A 27,613-nucleotide genomic window follows, 5' to 3' on the forward strand; every position below is an offset into this window, starting at 1 on the left:
AGTTTGACTCTTTGCCACAATTCTGCTTTTTAAAACAATTAAAAGCTTTAGCGTAAAGAGCGAGGGATTGCGGAGGGGACAACCCATTTCATATACGGAGTAATTTCTGTTCGTTTTAAGTTTTAATGTCGCTCCTTACTTTCAGTTAAAAAAACTAGCTTTTTTATGTAATTTCATTCAAAAAGCTAACTGAAAATCATACTGATTATAGAAATAAGATTATTATTCGCATATTAGGAGGCTAAATAACATGTTATAGATGAAAAATAAAGTTTCTTTGGCAAACAATCTACAAACCTGTAGCGTTTTGGAAACAGGTACAATGGCGAAAACACAAGAAAAATCAAGTTACGAACGATCAAAATAGGGACATTTGTACCGGACAGGTCGTCTAATTTGTCTTCTTTATTTTTAATTATAACCTCACATTTCCCCCACTTCTTTTGGCTCAAAGACTAATGTTTGAAGCTTGAGCGTACTAGATTAAAAAGGTTTTATATGTGGGGGCTTAAGCTTCCAGAGTTCCATTGAAAAAGAACAATTTGTCACGATTTTTATTCTTTTTGTTTTTCTGTATAGTCAAAAAGAACCCCTTTTGGCACAGCTTTTTCGTTATTTGCAAGTGCTTCTGACCTGTTATCTAACATATATTGTATATCCAAATCCGTGTAAATAGATATAAAAACATATATGTATATCCAAACTACTGTAGATAGATATAGTTAAATTTATTTTCAGTGATCCAAAAAAACAGCTGCTAAATAGCAGCCACAGTAACATCAGAGAATTTGATTTCACACTGAGCTTTCTCGAAGAGAACAGGGGCAAGTTATAAACTCAGAAGTTGTAAAATGGCTGTCACTGTCTAATCAAGACCATACGAAGTCCTCTCTTATAACTCTTCTTCTCCCTCCTTTTACGAAAAAATGGATTTGTCCCATCTTTCGCGTTTAATCAGCACACAATTGCACAACCATGAACCCTCAATAGAACACTAACAAATGGTAAAATGTACATTTTAAAAATAAGGTGTATAAATTTGCTCAGTAGGACAGGCATTTTGTAGTTGTGTACAATTAGAAATGGTATCTATAGAGTGGGATTACACTGTGCAGAAGCTCTGTACTAGCAAGACTGGACTAAATGAGCAGGATATATTTCCAATGTGATCTTGACTGAACAATTGTCTTGTCAAATCTATTTTTGCAAGGATAAAAGAAATTATCAAAGGGGATTTATATCTATGTTGAAGATAATTGCTGTGAATTCTATTCAAAGATTAGATGCCAAACCTTCTAGAAACTTAAATATCTTTAGCCCTTGTCAACGGTATTTCGAAATGAAAAAAGTGTCATCTGCATTTAGTCAATTAAACGAAACGAGATTTAGCATTAGAAATGTCAACAATACCAAATTTCCTCGTTTTCTTTGAGCAGATGTCCTCCTTTGAAATATTTTCAAATGGTAACCTTGTGCCTAATTCATTCTTTGACAAATTAACTGAAATAAAACTAGGATATATCAAGCACAAACAGCTTTGAGATCGTAAAATAACGTCAGAGCATAACAACAATAAAAGTTAATAAGGATTATATACCAAAAATTTTTTTTCCCTTTTTTCACTCGTACAAAAATAAATAGGAAATAGCAACCTTACTTTATGAAATCTCCTAATTTCGAAGTCAAGTTGTTTTAAACCGTCATATATTTACAAAAAAAAAATACTAGCTCTAATCTGCTTTGGATCGTGTTTGGAAATCTGAAAAGTTTATTCCTCATAATAAAATGCTGGTCAGTGGTTCTTTTCTTCTTTAGGTCCTAAATAATAAAAGATTAAAAAAAATTAGATTAGTTTGAAATAAAGCTAGTCTTGTTTTAAACAAAAAAATATTCTGCTTCGTCTTTCTCGTAATAAGACGTTACATTACACTTAAATGAGGTTGTCTACTCACAGTAATGACCTATGGCACGAACTCTATGTGTACTTTGTTATCTGTATCGAAAAACAAAAACACCAACAAATGTTTCAGTACGACAATTCTCCAACGTGACACTCTTTTGCAGAGAAGACAGACACCACGGCGTCCTACGTCATTCCATACTTTGGTGTTTGATTTCTGGGTCACGCTGGAACTACCAACTTCAGCCCCGTTTAGCATCCACAATGTGCAGTCGGTTTTCCCACATTACAGGGAAATTCAGAGACGGTAAGATTACTGAGAATTAGATGAGCCTACTATTTTACAATAATAACAGCTAACGCTTCTTCCTTGTGGATGAGGTCTACCCTGCCCTAGTCCCAGTTATAACATAACTTTATCCATCTTCGAACTCCGGCAATGAGAAATAGTGTTTTCCATGTAACTTGAGAGTGCAAGATGAAATACGTCATTAGTACAAGACTGATTTATCCTTTGAACTACAAGGCTCTATGACAAGGAGTCCATTTTTATAGAAATATGTGAATAACAGGCAGTTGCAAAAAATTTATTTCGGGGAGAGGTTGAGTTCGCAAAACAGCAAAACTGGCAAAATTCAAGGTGTCAAAGAAAACGACGGAAACATTCAACGGGTCTACTACTACTACTACTACTACTGCTACTAATACTAACTCACTTCAGAACCAAACCGCCTGAGACCAACAAAGCTACGCACGCTCTTCCCTCATCACAGTCTATTCAAAGCCTCCCTCTTTACACCCTCTCAAGAAGTTCATTTCCCTAAAATCTTTCCTACGACATCTTCCCACACCATTTGGAGACGACCTGCTTTAGGTTTGGCCTTGGACGGTTGGTCAAAAAGGACAATCTTTGGCAATCTGTCATTCTTGATCAGCAGATCGTGGCTTAGCAATCTCTCTCTCACATTATAGTCCCATAAAGCGGAATTGAACCACATTTTTGGTACCGCTTTCTGTTTGAGACGCGGTCAGACTTTCGGGTGCTCAAAACAATCCGTAGGCAACTTTTCTGGAAAACATCTAGAAAATCTTCCTGTTTTTTGGAGCACCTAAGCTTCAGAACCATACTTGACCACTGTCATCATTGTAGCTTCCAATATTTAAGTCTTGGTTTGCAGACTTATCTTCCTATTCTTAGAAAAATTTGTCAACTGTAAAAAAAACCGGGACCTCTGCTATTCTACTTTTAACATATTCACTGCACTCACTGTCTTTACTAATAATACTACATAAGTAACTGAAGCTGTCCTATTATTGAATCTGGATCTTTTCATTACCCAACATCACCTCTATCCCTTCACTTATTAATAGTTTTAGCAACTTAGCCTCCTCAACATTAATTTTCAAACCTGTTCTTACACCCTAAACTCGCAAAACCTCTAAAAGTTCATTCGTTTTGCTAATATTTTCATCTAAGATGCCTAAATCATCAATATAATCTAAATCTAGGAGACTTTCAGTTACCCGCTTGATTCCGTGCTCTCCCATTGCCTTTGACTCAGTCCATCAAAATGGTCCAAATAAATGGGAATAGAATGCAACCCTGCTTAGCTCCTGACTGAATACGAAACCAGCTACCAACATTTCCAGCTACCAACTCCTTTCCTGCCTTAACCACAGCAATATTATTCTCGTACATAGCACTGATCACTTTAATGTATCTATCTGGTACACCATACAAGGATAGGAGCTTCCCTTAAGCTCTTCTCTCAGCTGACTCAAATGCTGGCTCATAATATATAAAATTGAGGACTAAACGCGTTTGATGACTCAAGCACTTCTGAATTATTAATCTAAGAGTGAAAATTTGGTTGACGCTTCCTCTACCCTTTATAAAACCACACTGTTCTTTTCTTGAATATTTATCTACAGCATCTCTAAGTCTAAAAAGTATGACAATACTAAGTAATTTACTTCGTACAGAAACCAGGTAAACCAATGCCTCTATAATTGTCACAGTCACTCTTATTACCTTTCTTATTAGGGGATTTAATTAGAGTTTTCCTAAAATCGCTAGGTACTTTCCCATTTTCAAAAATCATATTCATAATCTTCAGTGACTTATCTCTAACTTCACAACTACCATGTTAAAAAAAAAAACTCATTTACCACACAATCAGCATCTCAGACCTTATAATTTTGAAACCCTTTTATTACTGTCACTAATTCTTCATCGAGAAATAACTTTTTCTTCGCATCCAAATTAATTTTTTCAATCTTTTATAGATCTTTTCCGGTAGCTCTATCACGATTTAGCACATTCTCAAAATGTTCTGCCCATCTATGTTTACTCTTTCTATCTCAATTGTGGCCCGCGCCTATCTTTAACTGGGACAAGACCAGGACCAGATTAGGACAAATCAATTTTATCCATGGTCTCTTTTTCATACCTCCTTAATTTACACTTTAATGCCTTCTCCACTTTATTTACATTCCTCTGATGCTCATATGACCTATCACTCAAATAAATCGCTTACAGGCCCCTCCTCCTCTCTATTAAACACAAAGCATTTTCGCTAATTTTTTTAGTTGCGTTTCTGGCTATCTTCCCCAAGACACAATCAGCGACTTCACAAATTATTATCCCAAAGTTATTCTATTCATCTTCTACATTGTAAAATTTTGAACTCTCCAGTTTAGTACTGAACTCTTCCTAAAGAGTTTCTCTCAAATTCTCATCCTGGAGTCTATCAACGTCATAACTTCCCAAAAGGTAGATACCCTTCCTAAATTTCAGCTTTAAATTTACCATATAGACTACTAGATGGTGATCTTTATTTTTAAGACCAAAAACAGCACTCCTATATACCCAAGTATCTTGTATAGATTCTGCCAGTCTTCGGTTTACAATAATATCATCAATAAAGTTAGCTATCTTAAAATCACGTGAATACAGCGTTAACTCATGGGCTATTTTATGACCAAGCACTGTATTCGTTATAACTAGATTTTTAAACCCACAAAATTGCAGCAGTCTGAAACCATTACTGTTTTCTTTCCCTACATCAAATTTACTTAGGCTAGGTTACCATCTATTTCAATTTCCACCTGCCTGAGCATTAAAACCTCCGAATAAAAATACAATATTTCTAACTATAACCCTGTCTATATGTTCCTGTAGCTGTGAGTAAAATTCGTCCTGAGTTACTACTTACTCTATCAGTTGGTTCTATATGGGGATATACTACTATGACTGATGTACTAAAATACATACTAAGTAGTAAATGAGGGCATATACTAAAATGAGGGACAATCATTCAATAATCAATACCTTCCTAACGTAAATAAGACTTGGTAGCTTCCTTATTCATCATGACCCTAGTCCCTGCTTATGCACCCCATCTTTCATGCCTGAGAAAATGTATTATAAATCACCTAACTTCATGTTTCCTACCCCTGGGACGAGTTTTGAAATTTCTAATAAGTCCAGTTCGAAGCATTTGAATTTGTCAGTCAAAATGTCGATACGATAGGTGTTTTTTAACGTCGTAACATTCCAAGCTGCAAATGTCATATTTTTTAAATCATTGGAATTATTATGGCATCAGGAAAAGCAATGGTCTTAGAACCAGCGCAGGACGGGGACTAACACATCTTCTCAAGTGAAATCTAAGCACTTAAGCCTGCTTAGAACCGGGCAGCAAGAAATCCCCGGCCTTATGCAATCCTGGACCTATCTTGGTCACAATATGGTTTTCCGCACTTGGCAATGCTCTTCTATCAATAAGAGTCGGAATACTGCACAGACAATCTCAAGTCTGTTACCTCTGGCTCATTATATATTCATACCTAAAAACATCATGCTAGTAAGGGGGGGGGGGTAACCCATAATAGATAACTTAGCTAGGGAGAGGTTTTTCATCCCAAAAAAGCCCACCAAAATAAACCAAACCCAGAAGGAAGAATTATCCGTTCATTAGAATCCAATGCAAATGATGTGTCGTTTACTAGGCTATAACTTCCTCGGAGGGCACCATTCCACAAGGTCGCCCTTAAACTAGTCTACTCAGTTCGAATCTCTGCTTTAAGACTATAAACGGCAGAATACGTAAAGGACAGAGCCATGTCACAACGAGATTTCGTTTCAGCGTGTGCAATTCTAAATGGATTTTTAATATCTTTCTTTTTAAAAGATTGTGTCCCTATTTCGCTATTTTGTATTTCGATCTGATTGTGCCATGTGATTAGTTTGCATTGAAATAAAAATTCTTAAACTCTTTGTCTTATCTAATTTGATGGGTTGGATAGTTTTTGTGTTTCTGCCTTGGATTGGTTCTAGATAGAACTTAATAGTCCGCTTTTGACTCACCAAAGTAATAAGATCCTGCATCTAAGGTCTTACTCTTTTTTTTTACTCAGATTTCAGGTTTCTGCTTCATCAAAGTGCTAAGATCTTACAGCACACCTCCAAATAGAACATTGAAGAGAAACTTTGACAACAATCTCGTCAAAGTCCTTAGACTACTGGTCGAAGTAAAATAAAGACAAAGGTTCACAAGAACAACGGCGAAAGAAGCAAGTCAGATTCCCCACATTTCCGTTAAAAGTTTTTTCTATCAAAAGATATAACATCCTAGTATATTGATTTGGGAAAAAAAGGGCTATGGTATCTTAAATCCTATCAAGCTTGCACATATTGAAACGAGTGAGAGAGGAGAATTGTGACTATAACAAAATATGAGGAAAACATGCAAAATTAAGGCAGATGTTGTTTTTCCTTATAATGATGTTTTGCGTGATATATATGTCCTAAAGACCGATCACAATTAATATGACAAAAATTAACCTTTATTAAAGGGACCCTATCACGCGGTTAGCCCCCCCCCCCTAAGTGTAAATAAAATATTTTGATAACGGAGAACGCTCAATTTGGCTATAAATCAGACTAAGGCCTATCCAGTCGAATCAGAATATTGCAGATTTACTACCCTGTTTTATCCCTCTTTTATCCCTGTCACAATGTTTGACGTGTTCCATTTATAGACTTTTCCCTTACAGCTGATTGCACTTCTATATCAAAATCGGCTCTTAATAGCTGAAACTCGCATAAAATTTTGATGAAATACCGAAAAACTCGATAAGACCTAATGCAATAAAGATGCAGAAAACTCAAAAGGGAACATAGCATATGTAATTCCAAAGCAAAACATCTATAGTGCTAATGTTACAGTCTTAAGGCAAAGACGCAAGTCACTTAAAAGGCGGTTTTATGACAAAGTCAAATATTTCCTGCCTAGTGTAGTAAATTATTTACCCGTTCTTTTTTTAAATCAACAGCTAAAGGAAAAAGGAAATCTATACAATTCTTTTGTAAAAAAAAAAAACACACACACAAGTGTAAGGTCTATTCAACTAAACTTATGATTTAGTTTAGCAAAAAGCTTTCTCAAGCGAGGCGCAATAGAAAAAAAAAAGAAAACGTTAATCGAAATTCTTAGAAACCGAACTTACCAGATCCAGAAAGAGTCTTTGTTTGATGTTAATAATCTTTTTTAGTCTTAAGCAAAAAAGGATTATAATTAATGACATAACCCCCTTGGGAGAACTAGAGTTTGGAAAACTCCTTTCTTGAAACTAGAAAAGACGAAAAAGAAAATTGAGTATCATTTTCTTGCTAAATTGGAACGAACAAATATTTCTGGGCGTTTTACTAATGATCAACTTTCCGAAAAGAAAGCTGCTTAAAATATTTTCTGTTACATGTTCCCAGGCAAGTACACAAAATATTTAGGAAGGAGAGACAAGTCATGTTCAGTTCCTTATTTTACAACTATTTTCAAGATTCCACTTTGTTTAATTTGATAGGACATAAATACAGGCTTACCAAAAATGGTACAAATATAATATATCGCGATACTATTGCATGTGTCAGGATAAGTTATTTTCCTTATGGTACCTTTTTCTATGGTTCGAGCGAAATGTGCAGTCGTAATTTTTAAAGACTCTGTTAAAATTGAAGCAAACCTGAGGATTGTACATTTCCAAGTCAATTTCACTTAAATTAGCCGCGTACATCTTGCATACCAAACACAACAGAGTTTGATAGATCAACCGATAATAACTTATTTGCAAGAAAAAATTGTAAAGATTCCCCTAGGGAGGTTTCTTTGTTTCTACTGTGTAAATTCCTTATACAGGGATTTGATTTTTCTAAGCAAATCCACTTTAAAAGTGGCTCCTGGTTGAGCCGGGAATAGGAATATGTTACTATTTTCTGACTTCCAATATTGATGTCGAGCACATCTGAGAATTTAGATTAAATCAAAAAAAAAATTTCCATTGAAAGTAAGGAGCAATGTTAAAACTTAAAACCAGTAGAAATTAATCTGTATATAAGAGAGGCTGCCCCCTCCCCAATACTCCTCTCTTCACACTAAAGTTTTTTTAAACTTTTGAAAAAAAGTTCTGATTCTAATTACATGGCCCGAATCGTTTTTGAAGAATTGAGACAAAAGGTCGAAATTTAGCGGAAAGAGCTGGTTATTGAGGAGGGGGATTCCCCTCATATACAGACTAATTTCTGTTTGTTTTAAGTTTGCTCCTTACTTTCAGTAGAATTTTTTTTTTAATTCAATTTCTGATCGGTTTTCAAATAAACCAAGGAAATCTTCCCCCTCCGTGGAAAATCCCCTCCATAGAAAGTTCCACCCAAGCAAAATTCTTCCGCCAGGAAATTACCCCCGGAAAATTCCATCCTCGCTGCGATTTCCTACCAGAAAATTTCTTGCTTACGATTTTACCTGAAAATATTCCTTAGCATACTTTCAGTTGAAGAAAGACTTGCTTTTATTTAATTTCTGATCCTTTTTAAAGTTATAGGAGGGTCCCCATGTGTGGAAAATATTTCCCGGAAATCCCACCCCCAATGGAAAGTTCCTCCCGTAGAATATTTCCCCATGGAGAATTGCTCCTGTTTATAATTCCCCCATGGAGATTTTCCCCAGCGGGAAATCCCCTGCCACGTAAAAATCCCCTAGAGAATTTCGACTCCGCTGAAAATTTCCCCCGAACAATTCCCCCAAAGCATCTCCATATGCAAAATGGGGCTGTCAACAAGAAGGTAAGACAAAAAAAAAACGAATTATGTATACGAATTCTGACAAATTCCCCCCGTCTAAAATTTCCCATGGAAAGTTCACCCCCGTAAACTTCCATTCCAACGAAAAATTCTCTCCGTAGAAAATCCATCCCCAGAAAATTTCCCCCCTCTCATAAAAAATATGTCGGTATACTTCCCTAGATTTTTCTTCTAGAAAAATACTTTCCCTAGCAAAATTTATTTTTCTAGATTTCATTATCAAACCAAAACCAGCTGTGTATCTGCTATTGCTTTTTTAATTGTGATATACCAGAGAATACTACTACTACTACTACTAACAACTCACCCCAACACCATACCAGAGACAATCTAATTTATACTAATTTTGTTGACCTGTTGCTATTACATGGTGAATATTATCATACTGGACATTTTTAAGAAGCGAGTTTTTTTATCCTTTTTGCTTTTTCCGTTTATTTATACGTTTTTTTTCCGTAGATAAGGACTCCCGAACGTGAAGCCGAAATATTAGGACTAAAAAGACATATTTGTTAGTTAAAAAGACATTTTTGTTATTTTTCACTGTCTTATTTGAAATCTTATAGGCTATCTGTTTTTCTATATTTTCATTTCGTTTTATTTGTAAATGGAAAGGCAGTGTCGTCTAAGAAATTATTAAAGAAAGATAGCATACCTTCAATCAGAGGCGTTTCGAAATTCCAAGCATTGGTCATATTTGCATGACCAAATGGAAATCTCTGATGTAATTTTCTTAAAAAAATAAATAAATAAAACTTACGGTGGAAATAATTTCGAGAATCTGGGAATTTTATCCGATTTTGATGCCGATTCTATAGAATTTCAAATTTTCATGATTCCGAGCATTCGTCCAACCATTAGATCGACCCTATCATATTTGTATTACTTCTACAAATTGTGTAGCTTCACATGTTTCATTGAGTTTAGGTTATTTCGAATCATATAATGAAACAACTGGGGCTTATGGCCATTTCAGCAAAGGCCCCTTAAAGTGTACAGGAGTATATATAACAAGAACGCTAGGTTCGAGAACTATTTGCTTGGCTATCTCTTTCTCCACTAACCCGATATTGGTTGGTTCAACAATTCGGGATAGACGCAAAGTAGGATTACAGAAAACTGGATAGTCAAGATTGTGGCCGTTTTTGGGGAACAATCCCCTTGTTCGTCAAACTTAAGCCCGTATGACTTTTTCTCTTTACACGGTTAAAAATTAACATCAAAATTCAACATTTTGGGATACAAAAAAAATCAAATGTCTATGACTGGCCAACTAGAGGCCAGTCATCCGTACAAGAAGCCGTTTTTCCGTTATGTCCGTTTTATTATCCATAAAATGAATTTAAACAAATAGACTACGTGTATAATTGCATAGTCAAGCTGGAATTGCATAGAAAACTAAGATTGCGCCCGTTTTTGGGGGTATTTCCTACCTTTTTCCTAAATAATACGAGTTTTTTTTCCCGCCCATAACTTTACATAAATAGTTTAAACCTTGAAAAGTTCTACAGATCTAACTCACGATAAAATTAGTCTTGGAAACTACTGACGGGAATACGGCTCCTGAAAAAAAAATGACTAGCCTAAGTGGGTTGATCATGTCAAACAGTTCGTGGTAACGAACTGTAGCCAGGAGTTTCCCAGCTCAATAGAAACCAAAACTCTAAAAAACGGAATTTCAATACCAATAGTTACATAAAAAGAATTGTGTTTTTACGCTGATTCTAAATATATAAGTTTCATCAAGTTTAGTTTTACCCATCAAAAGTTACGAGCCTGAGAAAATTTGCCTTATTATAGAAAATAGGGGGAAACACCCCCGAATAGTCAAAGTATCAGAGAACCCCACTGTAGTAGTTTCAAGCTCCTATCTACAAAAATGTAGAATTTTGTGTTTTTTCCCAGAAGACAGATCACGGATGCGTGTTTATTTTGTTTTGTTTTTTTTTCCCAGGGGTGATCACATCGAATCAGTGGTCCTAGAATGTCACAAGATGGCTCATTCTAACGGAAATTAAAAGTTCTAGTGCCCTTTTTAATGACCAAAAAAATTGGAGGGCACCTAGGCCCCCTCCCACGCTCATTTTTCCCAAAGTCAACGGATCAAAATTTTGAGATAGCCATTTTGTTCAGCATAGTCGAAAAACCTAATAAATATATCTTTAGGGATGACTTAGTCCCCCACAGTCCCCGGGGGAGGGGCTGCAAGCTAAAAATTTTGACCATTGTTTACATATAGTAATGGTTATCGGAACGCTTTCAGGGGGACTTTTTCACGTTAAAGGGGGGTCGGGGGAGGGGGTTACGTGGGAGGATCTTTCCATGGATAATTTTCTCCATGGAATTTCTATGAAATTTCTAGGGAAGAAAATTTCTATGAAGGGGCCGGACGATTTTCTAGCATTATTAAAAAAAACTATGAGAAAATAAATAAAAAGTTTTTTTCAGGTGGAAGTAAGGAGCAGCACTAGAACCTAAAACGAACAGAAATTATTACGTATATAAGGGCGTTTGTCTCCTCCACAATACGTCACTCTTTACGCTGAAGTATTTTTTAGTAATTTCAACTATTTATTCTACGACCTTTGTAATTCAGGGGTCATTCTTAAAGAATTGGGACCAAATTGAAGCTTTAGTGTAAAGAGCGAGGTATTGACGAGGGGGAGAACCCCCTCATATACGTAATAAAAATATACAAATATAGAATTTCGTTACATAAGTTAATTCGTAAGTTACGTATATTTACTACTAATAAAAACTTTCGTAAAAAATGTTCTAGTTGCCTTTTTAATTAAACAAAAATACGAGTGCAACTAGGCCTCCTCTCCCACTTCTTTTTCTTATCAAAATCGTCCGGTCAAAACTATGAGAAAGCCATTTAGCCAAAAAAAAAAAAAAAATAATGTGCAAATTTCATTTTAATTATTCATGTGAGGTGAGCCAAAATCAAAACATGCATTAATTAAAAAACGTTCAGAAATTAAACAAAAAGGAGTGACATTAAAACTTATAACGAACAAAAATTATTCCGTATATGAAAGGGGTAGTACCCTCCTCAACGCCTCACTCTTTAGGCTAAAGTTTTTTATAATTTTAAAAAGTAGAGTAGTGAGAAAGAGTCAAACTTTAGCGTAAAGAGCGAGGCGTTGAGGAGAGGACGACCCTTTCATATACGGAATAATTTCTGTTCGTTTTAAGTTTTAATGTCGCTCCTTACTTGCAGTTAAAAAACTTGTTTGTTTTTTTATTTAATCCGTATAAGAAGCCGTTTTTCCGTTATGTCCGTTTTACTATCCATTAAATGAATTTAAACAAATAGATTACGTGTATAATTGCATTGTTGACGATTTTTGCCGTTCTAACCATTGGTCTTATCATGTCTTTCTAGTTTTTTTGGAGGCAGTGGTGTCAATTCACGGAAGTTGTGGTTCAGGAGGCAAAATTAATTTTTCAAGACCCCGGAGGAGACATTTTTTTTTGTTAATGAAAAAAACCTATTTCAATGAATCAAAGAGCATGCAGGGGAGGCAGAAAAAATATATTGGATGAGGGGGAGCACTTGCCCCCATCAACTGACGCCTCTGTTTCAAGAGTTATTTTAACTCAGTATTGGGGACCTCAAACTAGCAATTGTTGTTTGACATTCAACATTTATGTCAAGGTCACTGCAGCAATGAACAAATTTTATTCTTTGGATCTGTAGCAATAACTTCTAACTCTTTTTCTTTAAAACATATTGCTGCTTTTGAAAATGGACAGTTATCAATCTTCTTTTTTTACACTTGAGAAGTTTATATAACAAAAGCTTCAAACAAGCCGACAGAATATCCTACACAAGTTTCAGCTGAGTAGTGGTTCCCAAGTTTCTGTTTGTCAAAACTTGGAGTTAGATATCCGCCTACTCTTCATTCACAAGTAAATATACTTTCCCTGGGGGAGTTGAATGTTACCATAGAGATATCCTTTCGGATCTCAGCATCTTAAATATTTAATGCCAAAAATGCTTACACTGAATCCAAGATGGGAAGAAAAGGAAATTATTTGAAGTAAGTTAGAGGCTCAAATAAAACAAGATTTCGAGATTAGGGCCAATGTCAAATACTTTGTTTATTTTTAATGATGGAAGGAATTCCACGTTGTATCAATAACTATGATTAGCGGTGCCTCAAATTTACGAAAATATTAATTGAAAGTGAACCAGTCTCACATAAATAATATTACAATGATAGAGCAACAATTTTATTAAACTATTCAAAAATTTCAATAAAATCACAAATCAAAAAGTTTAGTATATTGTATACACAGATTTGTGTGGGAAATAAAAGCCTATCTGCATAACAAATCAACAAGGCCTTTCTTCCTAAGGAAATTAAGTTGACTAGATAGTCCAATGTCCAACCCAAATGAAAAGAACTAGCTTCTTATTACACTTTTCAAAATAAATATACTAGTACGAGTTGTACGTACCTCTAAACGCTACCCAAGTCTAAACTTGGGTAGACTCAGTTGAGTCAGTTCTTATTTATAGTAGAAAATAAGACTCAGTTCAAAACACTGCCTGGGTGTATATGGTTAGTAACATTCTATAATAAATTGACTAGCATATTGATCAGCTGAATAAGGTTTTGTACTAACATTCTTCCAACATTTTTAGTTGTTATTTCATACTTCATTGTACTGAATGGGTTTGCCCATTTTATTTCCGATGTATTTAGACAACTTTATTATCAACATGCCTGCACACATGGGGGAGCGAATGATTTTTTGTTAGAAATGTTTTGGAGGGCCCTCTCCCAGTACCAAAAAAAAACATAACCAAAAAAGGTGGTTTCTTTATATAGGCTATTATATTCCTTTCAAGGGGAAATTCCGTCAAACTCACCTTCTCCGCAATAACCTACTTCAGCCTACTGTTCTGACACCATTAGTTAACATAATGACCAAAACAAATTGCAAGTAACAAGAGGAATCAAACACTAATCTAAAATAAAAATGGTTTGAAGCTAAAACACCAAATTGCTCATACGGTTTCTGTTACAATTGAACTGAGTGATCCAAACAAAAAATATTGCCCTACATTCCCATAATTCAACCCCAAAACAATAATTTTACATTGCGAAGTCGGTTGAATGTCCCAGTCAGTTAATAGTTTGTTGGGGGGGTTTTAAAGATACTTGGCATATAATCCCCCACTCTCATACTACGCCTTATATCATATCACGGAAATTGAAGTAATACACGGGTAAAAAATAAAGAAAACGAAATGTTATTTTTTCTTTCAGTTATTTATTTATTTCAAAACGTATAAAATCAACACAAATATCCACTGAAGTTTTCTTATGAAATTTATACGTGGCAGGCAAGTCATATCTAAGCTGAGCCAACACAGAAGCATTGTATCCCCATTCTTTGGCCCTAGATACAACATGTTGCCTCGTGGATGTCTTGTGTAGGGAATAAACAGCATTATTTGACAACTCAACTGCAACTTTAAGAAACTTCATGTCAATACCAGCATTATTTTTGGTGCCAAATGGTGGGTTCATAACTATGGTATCGAACATCCCACGGTAACTATCACTCAATTTTGTCACATCACATTGAATAAAATCCAAATTACTTAATTCATAAGATTCAACGTTAACTGACGCAGTATTTAAAGCCTCAGAATCAATATCAAATCCAATGACAGCTTCAGCACCAACTAAACTACTACCTATAGAAAGTATACCACATCCACAACCAAAATCTCCAACAATATTCCCACTTATGTCGCCAAAGTTATTTTCAATTGTAAATAGCATACAGGCAGCAATATGAGGAGATGTAACGTACTGTTCTAAACCTATTTTTGGATTCTCGAATCCTTCCGCATCTTGAAGTGCTGATTCTAATTCTTTGCGCTTCATTTTCCCAAAGGAGCCTCAAATCGTGGCAATACAGGTAAAACTAAATTACCAAAGTTAGAATCTTGGGGAACAAAATATCCTAATGATTGACTATTGGCGTGTTGAAGAGCTGATCTCTGAGCAGGAGAGAGTCCTGGTGGTAAATAATCGATCCCTCCAGACACCTGCAAAAATAGGTCATAACACTCTATTTAAATATAAAACAAAAGCTCAATCTGCTCAAACACTTATCTCTACACAAATTTCACAAAATTCAATCAAAATAAAGACTAATTAAAATACAGAAAAAAATATATAATTTGGAAATTTTAATATTTATATATTTAAATAATTAGACTTTTTTTTTAGAATTTCCTGAAAATTTAAAAAAAAAGATGCAGAAGTTCGATATCAGGTTAGCAAAGAGATAATTTCATATTCTAAGTGAGTCCAACATTAAATGCTCCTTGCAAGGTTAATTGTCAGTCCTAGGAAAGTTTTTTTAAGCTAGTTGAAGACTAAAGAGGCTAAAAAAATTTTATCTGAAATAATTAACCAGATTTTCTGCAAATAGTGATATCATTTCATCTACAGACATTTCATCTATCATTTCTTATCTACAGACCACTAATCATAAGACAGGCTAAAGAAAAAAAAAATCTACAAAAGCACTAGAATTGCCCTGCAATATAATTAAGTGGGGTGAGAGTAAATAACCTTGAAATCGAGGAGGGTCAAAAGTTTTCATTATGAATTTGCTGAAAAGATCAAAAAGAGGAAATCAAGACGTTAGATTCCCATTTATAAAGATCTACCCTTATACGAAAATTCAAAAACAGGGCTCGTAAAACCACAATTCATCTTGTATTCTTAATGTTTGTTTTTTTTTATAAATCATGGTTTTAGTAAACAAATAACAAGAATAAATTATATACTCGTCCTTTTCCAATTTGGAGAAATATTAGACTAGAAGTCAAATTCTTGCATAAGCAAGAAAGAAAAGCACACCAATCTAAAGTTAATATTTATTTACTTTTTCTACAACTAGAATACTTCAGCACAACACATAAAAGTACTAGCAAAAAAGTGGGGTAGCCTCGTATTTTACTAAGATTTTAAAATTTTATATAACAAAAAGGAATATTAATAAAAATCAGAGAAGACAAGAAAATGCAGCTAATCAGCATGAATTTCACCTGCCAAATTTTCAAACGTAAATGAAAGGTTTTTCTTTATTTATGTTTGTCTAAATTGGCAGGTTTACACATTATATGTTATTAATCAAAGGGTTTCAACTGACTATAAATAAATATTAGGTCTTAGTTCATTCATTAGTAAATAATATTTTATGAGTAATATTTTCTAAGGAGAAGACATTCTAATTAAATATTCTAATAAATTTAACATTCCCAATCCGTACAAAACACTACCATGTTGATTTTCAGGAAGGGATGGCGGGGATGAGCCTCAGGCCAAGTTTCCAAATTAGATTGGAATCTTTAGGGCAGCCCGCATTTCTTGGATAGATCCATTGTCAGAAGCTCAATGGGATACCTGAGACACCAACTTACAGCAAAAAGATTCTAAAGTTAGTTCCTTGTGGCACTAGCTTCGTAATTTTGTCACTGTTTTTATTTCTACCTTTGGTAATATTTTATGCTATGGATTATTTTTAAGAAATTCTGCAACTGAAATGGAAACTACGCATCCGTACTAAAATTTTGCATTTAAAAATTTTAGTACTCATTTAAGGATAATAAATACTAAACACTTTTTATGCAAATACTAATAAATATTATTCAAAATTAATTTAAAAGAATATAGGTTTTGAATTTAACTGTTATTTTGTCAGTTGTTTTCTACAACACAGGATTTTATATATTGGGATAAAATAAAAAATAATGTTAATAATTGTTCATTTATCCTGACCCGAAAAATCAAAGGAGAAAAGCTCTATGATTACCTGCAGCTGAGTGTTTGACCCAATAGTAGGGGGTATAGCACTTGATATTGGTAACACACCTTGCTTCAGGAGTTTCTTCTGAGCCTTTAGCTCTTCAAGTACTTTGTGGGCAGGGGATTCTAGAAAGAAAAATAAATAAATAGTTCTTTGTACCATTAACCATGTGCTAAGTAGTTTGATATAATAAGAAAAAGTCCAGAAAGCTTTCATCCTTTAACAAAGCAAAAATGACAACCTTGCCCATAGGGGCAGCAATCGGACTTTTATTCCAGGTAGTTCTTCTTCTTTTTAAGTTTTGATTTATTTGTCAAAATAATTTCCTTTTGTTTCGTTTATCAGACCAGATTAATTTCTGTTTGTTTTCAGGGGTACCTGACTGTTCATTTTAGTTGCTGTTGGTTTTAGGTTTTTCAAGATACCAGTTTGCTTAAGCATCATAGCCATTGCGCAGACATCTAAGACGTTCAAAAAAAAAATTATGATTGGTTAAGGATAAGATAAAAATTTCTTCAGCCATAGGGCAACTTAATGCTACTTACTTGTGCTCACAATAGGACTGGACAATTCTGCCTCGTCTGGGTACATCTGAACAAATCCTTTAAGTGAGCTAGCTCCATCTACTAAAGTATCTCAAAGACTTAGACAAGGAATTGGAGGAATTATCATGTTGATTTAACTAGGATGTCTAATAAGTGCATCTCCTAAATAATTACAGAACACTTTCCAGGATTTTTGTTTTGTTTTGTTCTATCGGACCCAACTATCCCTCACATACTATCCAAAGTTGTTGCTGTGTGTTGATAACTTCAAAAGCAACTAGAGAATGGTTTTTAACCATCCCTGCCTTGTGGTCACTATTACTGGGTGGTCTTAGATTGCATCTCTCCAGCACTCTAAGAAATTAGAATGGTCCTGGGCCTATCTCTACTACTCACCTATTTGTAGGGATAAAAGACTGCTTAGAAGACATACATAGGCAACCTACACTGACTTTGGTAAAATAAGTCTTTCTCTTAATTTTGATTTGTATCTAGTTCGCTTTGATTAAAGATTTTGAAAACACAATTTTGATGATTCGAGTATGATTTTAGGCCATACTGAAATGTTTTCAAATTTAACATGTAACTCTAAAACCCTAGAAGTCATAATCTAGCAACAGGATAAAGCTCAGAACACTTCCCTTGGATATTGTTGTTTTTCGGGAAATTTCACAATATATGACACAGTTAGTTACAATTTGTCAGATGCGATTGCCTTTTAGGGGGAGGGAAGAAGTGAACAGGCAATAAATACTCGCAGTACACCTTCCCAGGTCCTAATTTTGACTCTGGATCCGTTCCAAAAGCTGCAAACACCCAGCTTGTCATTTTCCTATGTTTGGGACTATGGACTTTCTAGTTTATACAATTCTGCCCTCTTCTTATTTCCACTAGTCTTGTTTCAGTGAAGTACGGCTTGCTGTTTACCAACACCACAAGATAAGATAATATAGCAATTGTTGCTGGCATGCTTACTTACCACTGGCAATACCCAACTGACATGATATATACTCCCAGAATACTTAGTATTTCTTAGCATTTCTTAGTGAACCACACGTTTTTCAGCTGGTTGAGCAGGATCCAATAAGTGGTTCACCAACGACATCTACTTAGAGTTTCAATTAAAATTAGATGATATTACTTCAACAGCAGTTGTAAAGTTTAAAGATCTTTATTACAAGCATTTTGCGGCGATATATACTAATTGAATTTTAGGAGATTAAAATTAGGTGACTAGGAGACTTTATGGACTTCTTACAGAAACGCTTGCTATTCCAGGCGATGACATTTCCAACAAATTTCCAGTAGGACAGAATCCTTCTCTCCTTGATCTCGTTTTAATAAATGATCTCGAGTAACTCATTAACATAGAATCACAACCCTAATTTGGAGATAGTGACCAATGCAATAAAATTGCCGATTTCACCTTTACCCACAGTAAAGTTAATGGGAAGTTTTTTCATTCTCCCATTAAGTTTCATCCCGATCTCTCCACTTTAAGCGTTTTCCAAGATTTCCGGTTTCCCCCTCCAACTCCCCCAATGTCACTGGATCTGGTCAAGATTTAAAATGAGAGTTCTAAAGCACAAGATCCTTCCAAATACCAAATTTCTTTAAAATCTGATCACCCGTTGGTAAGTTACAAATACCTCGTTTTTTATAATTTTTCCGAATTCCCCCCCCCAACTCCACCAAAGAGAGCATATACGGTCCGGTTATGTCAGTCACTTATTTTGGACTTGTGTTTATCCTTCCCACCAAGTTTCATCCTGATCTCTCTGCTTTCAGCGTTTTCCAAGATTTCCAGTCCCTCCCCCCCCCAATGACACTGGATCCGGTGTCGGGATTCAAAATAAGAGATCTAAGTTACAAGGTCCTTCTAAATATGATATTTCATACAGATCCGATCATTTCTTCGTAAGTTAAAAATACCAAATTTTTTAATGTTTTAGAATTAATCCCCCCCCCAACTCCCTCAAAGACAGCAGATCCATTTCTCTTATGCCAATTACGTATCTAGGACTTGTGCTTATTTTGCCAACCTAGTTGCATCCAAATCCCTTCACTCTAAGCGTTTTCCATATTTTAGGTCCCCCCAACTCCCCCCAGGGTCACCAGATGAGGTCGGGATTTAAAATAAGAGCTCGAAGACATGATTTCCTTCGAAACATCAAATTACATTAAGATCCAATTACTCCTTCGTAAGTTAAAAATACCCCATTTTTCTGATTTTTCAGAATTAACCCTCCCCCCTACTCCCCCAAAGAGAGCGGATCCGTTCCGGTTATGTCAATCATGTATCTAGGACTTGTGATTATTTTTCCCACCAAGTTTCATCCTGATCTCTCGGCTCTAAGCGTTTACCAAGATTTTAGGCTCCCCCCCCCCAACTCCCCCCGATGTCACCAGATACGGTCAGAATTTAAAATAAGAGCAGTGAGACACGATATCCTTCGAAACATTAAATTTCAATAAGATCCAATGACTCCTTCATAAGTTAAAAATACCTCATGTTTTCTAATTTTTCAGAATTAACCCTCCCCCCAACTCCCCCTAAGAGAGCAGATCCGTTCCGGTTGTGCCAACCATGTATCTAGGACTTGTTCTTGTTTTTCCCACCAAGTTTCATCCTGGTCCCTCCACTTTAAGCATTTTCCTAAAGTTTAGGTTTCCCCACCCCAACTCCCCCCTATGTCACCTGATCCGGTCGGGATTTAAAATAAGAGCTCTGAGATACAATAGCCTTCCCACGAATCAAATTTCATTAAGATCCAATCACCAGTTCGTAAGTTAAAAAAACCTCCTTTTTTCTAATTTTTCCGATTTACCCCCCCCCCCCAGTTCGTCAAATCGGAGAAACGACAATTTCTAATTTAATATGGTCTGGTTCCTGATACGCCCGCCAAATTTCATCGTCCTACCTTACCTGGAAGTGCCTAAAGTAGCAAAACCAGGACAGACAGACTGACGGACCAACAGACAGACCAACAGACGGACAGAATTTGCAATTGCTATATGTCACTTGGTTAATACCAAGCACCATAAAAACGCATTTTGAAAAAAACGGCCTGGTGAAAAAATTAACCATCTGACACTGATTCAGGAATGGTAACTGTTATATTGGTTCATCTTAAAAATAAAAGCTTATTGCAAAAAGAAATTTATTGGATTTCAAAAAAAAAAGTCTATAGCCCCTATGGTGTCAGATCAAAATGAAAAGTGGACCGTTGGAGTCAGCATGGTCAACGAACTGGTACAGGGAAATTACAGTCTCCTTTACACATACAAAAAGTACAAAGGCGGAGTATTAATAAAAAAACACAAGATAAAAGCATACAATCAATAAAATCAATGAGAAACTTGAACAAGATGATAGTGAGGAGGAAAATGCACATAAGCCAAACATAAGAGTTTCCCATGCCACATATCCAACTTCAAAACAAAATCTAAAACATCAAAATTATTTAACAGAAACTGTTCTTTTTTCCTGAACAAAATCAGAAAAAAGATTATCCAAAACATTGAGAAATAAAATTCATACCCAACAGATGGCAGAAGACAACTACTGTTTATACTATCACAATTTTTTTATCATCAGTATTTACTTTTTACCAATCTTTCCTACATAGAGGAAAATCCATCCCTTACCAACATATCAATCTCAAGTAACAGTTATATTTGTGCTATGTTTTATGTTTAAGAATAGCCACACTACAAGAATTAGGTTAACCATATTCAGTTTATATTCTAAATTATGGTTTTACTTTTTTTTAATATTTTTTTTTCTATTAAAAAAAAAAAAAAAATAGGGGTACACAAACCAGATGGATTTTTTCAGTTTTTTCATGTATATGTCATGAAGGCAAGGAAGTATATTCTGCCTCTTTCAAACACATCACAAGTCTTTCACAATCTGGGTTGCAGCAGTAGATAGCAACCTAGTAAGAGATAATCATGTCCAATAGTAAAAAAAATAGCCCATACCTACTAGAACTAGAGTCATATCAACAATAGAAGTGCACTATTAGAACTACTTGTCCAATACCCCTATATAGGAAACTAACTGACCCTTGGTTTGAATAACAAGGAAAATATATTGGCTTGAAATTCAAGAAAAGTGGCTGAAACCAAGATATACTGCATTGACGACATCTTTTTTATTTTTCGGGGTTTTTGTTGCTTCAGCTAGCTGGAACTGTAAAATCATAGAGAGCTCTTTAGTGGCACCTTTGAAAGAAAAGTGATATACTTAAAAACCTTTCATAATTAACAAAAATAATTTCAAAACAAAATTATTTCTTTACAAAAAACTGCATTTTTTCTATAGCTTTGTAGTAGCAAATGTTATTCTGCTTGCCTCCTTCAACCGAACTGTTTTTGGTTCGACTTGTAAAGTGCTTATTCTATAACGTTGTGCTTTATTTCTGTAGAAAAAAAAATCCTTTTTTTTTTTTTAGTCCACAGTTCAGGACTGCTAAAGTTATTGTGTGAACTGCAACATTTAGTTTTAAAGCATAATGGGCCAATTGCAAAATTGTGAGAGTTTGACATGCCTAATATCTCTAAAGACATAGTTGCTGGATCATTCTACTATGCTGAGCAGAACGGCTGTCTCAAAATTTTGACTGGATGTGTGGAAAATGAATGGGTTTGAGAGAAGGGCTGCTTGCCATCCAATCTCTTTTTACTATTGAAAGGAGCACCAGAACTTTAATTTTCGACATTAGCTCCTTTAAAAGTTCCAATGATACTTCTAGCTATTATAGAGTGGTGCCTATGATATTACTTATATGTCCATTTGAAAACCTGCATGCATATGTTTCTTTGTGTAATTGAAATTCCTAAACATTCTCTATATGTTTCATCTTAATACTCTTAGCATCAATATGTAAGTTACTCTTCAGATATTGCTTTGCTACCTTTTTGAAAGTAGACATGCTCATAGTTTTTTTTTATTTAGTTCATTATCTACCTAAATATTCCTTAACAATTTTACCTTAATGCCCTTAGCTTGTGCAGTAGCAATAATTTTAGCAGCATTAGTAGCAATATCCACGAAGCACCTTTGGTTTCTTCAACATCCCCATCAACACAAGCTGAAAGTTTCAGCTTAATACATATCATTAACCATTCCAGAAGCATTTCTAATGCATCCACTTGACAACCTGTGTGGGCATAATGAGTTTTGAGTTAGTTACACACAGTTTCTATATATCCCACATTTTTCGCCTTAATATAGTGAGGCTACTTGTAAAAGCAGCAGTAGTAGTAGTAGTAGCAGTAAAATTAATTGTGGTATCCTAAGCTTTAGTGGCACTAGTTCAACATCCCTCACAACAAACCCTGTTATTTTCAACTTTACACACTAAACTGTTCCAATGGTATTGCTGTTACGCCCTTTTGACAACCTACACACAGAGGGTGTCTTTTGGTTCAGTTCATCTTCCACCTCAAAATTTCTTGAAAATTCCTTCTTCATACCCTTAGTCATAATTTTAATAGTAGTCACAGTAGTAGTTGATATTACTAGTATAAGTATTAAGTAGTGGTAGCACTACTAGCAGCAGTAGTATAAACCTATTGCCTTTTGGTCAGTAGAGCATCTCTGTTGTCAAGTCCTGGAAGTTTCAACTTGATACAATTAGCCAGTGCTATGACATTGCTGATATATCCTTTTGATAACCTGTATGTTCATATACTTCTTGAAATTTTCATCTTAATGCTCTAAGCCCTACAGGCAGTTGTAATAAAAGTAGCAGTAGTAGTAAATGTAGAAGAAATAGTAGCATCAGCAGTATATTACCTTTTGGTGAGATGATCTTCCCCTTTAAATATTCTCTGAAAGTTTCAATTTAATACCCAAACCAAAACTTGAGATATGCTATTTTGACAATATGTATTCACATAGATTTTTTTGATTTAGTTCAAATTTCTCTTAATACTGTAAATGGAGTAGTGCAGTAGTATTAGTGTTGGTATTGTAGTAGCATTGGTAGCATGCAAAAATATTGCCTTTTTGATCATCTCCCTTATAATTTCCTGAATTTTCTAAATTAATATACTCAGTTATTCCTGTGTTGCATCCTTCTGACAATCTGTCTACACATAATGTAATATGATTTAGTTCAACACTCCCCTCCACATTCTCTGAAAGTCTCAACTGAATACCCTTTGTATTCTTGGAAAGCAAAGTTCAAACATACATGCCTCTCTGATAGTAGGTGTAAACAATGAACAAATTGCCTAACTTACAGCCCTTGCCCCAAGGACAGTGGGTAGGTTAACATCCCCAAAGACATAATTATTGGGGAAAAAACTATAAAAAAAACTGAAAAAAAACTAACCAAAAAAAAGAAAAAAAGAAAGAAAAATTAAAAAAAAGAAAAAATTAAAAACTAAAAAAAATTAAGAAAAAACAACAAAAAACTTGAAACTAAAAATCAGTGTGAAACTTCAAACTAAAAATCACCCCTGAAGGACAAAAAATGTCCTTCAGGGATGTTTTGACCTGTGTTTTTCTGTGGGTATGGGTCATACCTTGCAAATCACCTGTTTAAAATAGTGGATTCATAGGAAAGTAATATTTTAAGAAGGGAAAAAATTTAGCCTGATAAAGTCGGATAGAACCACACTTTTGCACAACTTTTTGTTTGACATACAGTCGTTCAAACGGGTTTCTAAAATTATTTGTACAGGAACTTCCTGACCATTTTAATCAAAACACTTGAGAGATGCAAAAAATGTCCTTCAGGGGTGTTTTGACCTGTGTTTTTCTGTGGGTATGGGTCATACCTTGCAAATAGCCTGTTTAAAATAGTGGCTTCATAGGAAAGTAATATTTTAAGAAGGGGGAAAATTCCAGAAGCAAAAAGAACTGAATGGTCAGAAAAAGTCAAGCAGAGCTTGGCCTCTGCAAGTTTATTATATTTACCTCTATTTGCAAAAATCGTAGCATATCCTAAAGGATTTTTTTATTAATGTTGGAGACTGTGTGCTGGCATAAGCTTGGATGAGTATTAGTAATAGAAATACCAATCCATCAAAGAGAATCTACATCAGGGATAGTGAAGCCACTACAAAAAAGAGGAGTACTTGAAGTTTTATTAAAAGAAAGAAATTTGCATTTATCAAGACTAAGAGAAATTCTTATATCCAAAAAAGAAGTAGCAACACAAGAAACCAAGTTAGATAGACAGGTTATAGTATGACTCATAAAAAGCAGGTCATCAACATAGGCAAAATATGAAACATCAGAAAAAGTAGAGAGGTAAGTAGCCAATATCTTTGTGGGAACTCCTGAAACACATAATTTGAATAGGGTCAGAGATAAAACTCCACCTTGCCTTATCTCTTTTCACTTTAATAATAGTAGCTGGCACTGATTTCAGCTGAAGAAAAGAATTAGGGTACCAGTAACAAAGAAGCATTATAACCAATAGATTAACACCACAACCATGAAGACCAGAAAAAAGCTAACTATGACATACTCCATCAAAAGCTTTGGTTAGATCAAAATCACAAACATAGATACTCTTTCCCTTAGAATCATTTTCAAGGAACAAAGATAAATGATACACAATGCTCATGCTAACAACCTACTCTGGGCTGAAATTCAAATCACTCCAATCACTTTGAATCTTAAAAAGGGTACTAGAACTTCTGATTACCAATCTAATGAGCCTCCTTCAAAGTTTATATAGCCACCTTTCTATAAAAAACTTTATATGCCCCCAGGGCATAACTTACAACCCTTGCCCTGTGCATTGTAGCAGGTGAGAGGGGGGATGACATCTTTAAAGACATAATTTTTGGACCTTTTAACTATACTGAACAAAATAGATTTCCCAAAATTTTGATTGGAAGCATTCAGGGAAACAGCAGGCATGGGAGGGGGGTTAGTTGTCCCCTAGTCATTTTGGACTATTAAAAGAGGCACTAGCCCCTTCAATTTACAATTGAATGAGCCTTTTTGGAAGTTTCTACAACAACAAATGACCATCTCAAAATTTCTATCATATGTATTTCAGGAAAATACAAGGTGTGTGTCTGGGGGGAGGGTATCTACCCTCTAATCACTTTGAACCTTAAAAAGAGTAATCAAACCTTTAGTTACCTATCCAATGAGCCTCTTTTGAAGCTTATATAACCACCCTTGGGCATAAATTACAACCCTTGCCCTGAGGGCTGTGGGGGGGGGGTGTTGTCCTCCTTAAAGACATAGTTTTTGGACCTTTTAACTATGCTGAACAACTGGATATCTATGGTGGGCATGGGAGGAGGGGGTTAGTTGCCCTCTAGTCACTCTTAACTATTAAAGCAATTTAATTTCCAATAAAATGAACCTTTTTCAAAGTTTCTATGACAACAAATGGCTATCTTAAAATTTTTAACAGATACATTTTTGGGCAAATATAAGGCAGGGGGTATCTACTCTTTGATCATCCTAAATCTTAGAGGGTACTACAAATTCTGATTAACAATCCACTAAGCCCCCTCCAAAGTTTAAATGATTACCCTTTCTATTTAACCTTAAATGACTCCAGGGCAAAACTTACAACCCTTAGCTTGAAGGCTGTGGGGAGTTGTCATCCTCAAATACATAGTTTCTACACCGCAACTATGTTGAACAAAATGGCTATCTTAAAATTTTGATTGGATGTGTTTGAGGAAATGGTGGGCATGAGAGGTGAGTTAATTGCCCTTTATTTACTTTTGACAGTTGAAAAGAGGCACTAGCCCTTTTAGTTTCCAATTGAATGAGTCTTTTTTAAGTTTCTACAACTCCTTTGATATAAAGTGCCCTGGTCTAATACCAAAAATAAATTATACATTGAGCTGCATCACTCTATACTTAGGCAGCACCCTATGATTAAAAAAAAGTGTTTTGTTTCAACTAAAACTGGAAGTCTATTTAAGGATTTTTGACTAGGTAGGTTATCCAAAAAATATGTAACTTATATTGCATTAAGACTTCTTAGGCTAATCAGAACACATTAAAGTTTGATGTTATAAATGGTGCCTGATTTACATTGAAGCAAGAATTGAAGAAACCCTGAGGTTGTTGATAACTAATCCAAGGCTATGATTATGCTTTTCTGAAATTAGTGATACAAAACTTCAATCTATGTGGCTTGAGAGCCAAAAGTAGTCTGGGTCTTGGGCTGGTGCCTTATTCAACCTTCCCCCTCCATAAAATAACCTTCTGAAGGTTAGAAAGGGGAAAACAAAGATTTACAAGATCTTTCCTTGGCATAGTTTGGGCTAGATTAAATAAACATCCCTGAAATTTTTATTCACATAACTCAACTAATTTCTAAATCACAAAGTCCAAGGCTATGCAGTCCCCATCAGACAGGGCTGGGATGTAATTAGACTATGACAATAGGCTAGCAACACTATAGAAGCAATCTATGCTACTTTGGCTATTACATTACTTAGTACAGAATGAGAATCTTGGTACAAAGTAAGCACATGTGATACTTTTTGGGGCAATATTTATTAATTTTGGTGGTATGCTTACCACTATATGACATCGAAAATGGAATCCAAACTTCTTTAGTTTAAATATCTTACTTTTTTAAACGCCGCATTGCCAACTAAATAATATTATGCAATAGCAAAGCGGAGATTCATAAATTAGAATTTAATTGACTAAAATCAACATCAGGTGTTTTTACTCCCGTCGTAGCAGCTACATGACGGCTTAACCTCCAATCTTAAGTTGATATTTCGTAAGTCCTGATATAGTGGGCTCTTAAGGACTAATGAATGTTCAGAATTTTCCTTGTTTATCTTAGGATCCAACAAGTGGCAAAGATGTTTTTACTTATCATGGTATTTAACAAAAATTTCGTTTAACTTGGTCTGGAAATTTTGCTGACAATCTGAAAATTACTTCACTGATAAAGTAGCAATATATTTTTAGATCTTGTCGGTACCATAGTTGACTTGACTCTCGTCAAATAAACTTTAACCAACTATCATTATTTAATGTCAAAACGCACTCAAGCTCAAAGCAAATTATCGGCAGGATAGGTATCATTTGACATTTGCCAAGCATTATTTGTTCGGTGCCTTATTGGATTCCTTCCACCTTGTGGCCATAACTAGTGTTTCATACTCTATGTTGGCCCTTCTCTTTGTATTCTATGCTAAAAATTTGCCGCATAGTGATTCGGTCCGCCT

General features: G+C 35.1%; 1 protein-coding gene across 1 annotated transcript; it reads right to left on the reverse strand.

Moving 5' to 3' along the window:
• Positions 1–14,304: 14,304 nt before the first annotated feature.
• Positions 14,305–27,074, reverse strand: LOC136033078 (rRNA N6-adenosine-methyltransferase METTL5-like). The gene is made up of 3 exons (XM_065713678.1): positions 26,949–27,074; positions 16,890–17,008; positions 14,305–15,111 (listed from the first exon to the last, which is right to left on the reverse strand). Exon 3 carries the CDS (start codon positions 14,945–14,947, stop codon positions 14,321–14,323), a length of 627 nt encoding a protein of 208 aa, XP_065569750.1. The 5' UTR covers positions 14,948–15,111; positions 16,890–17,008; positions 26,949–27,074; the 3' UTR covers positions 14,305–14,320.
• Between the last annotated feature and the right edge of the window lie 539 nt (positions 27,075–27,613).

This window comes from Artemia franciscana, chromosome 11 (assembly GCF_032884065.1).
Source record: "Artemia franciscana chromosome 11, ASM3288406v1, whole genome shotgun sequence".
Taxonomy (NCBI): Eukaryota; Metazoa; Arthropoda; class Branchiopoda; order Anostraca; family Artemiidae; genus Artemia; species Artemia franciscana.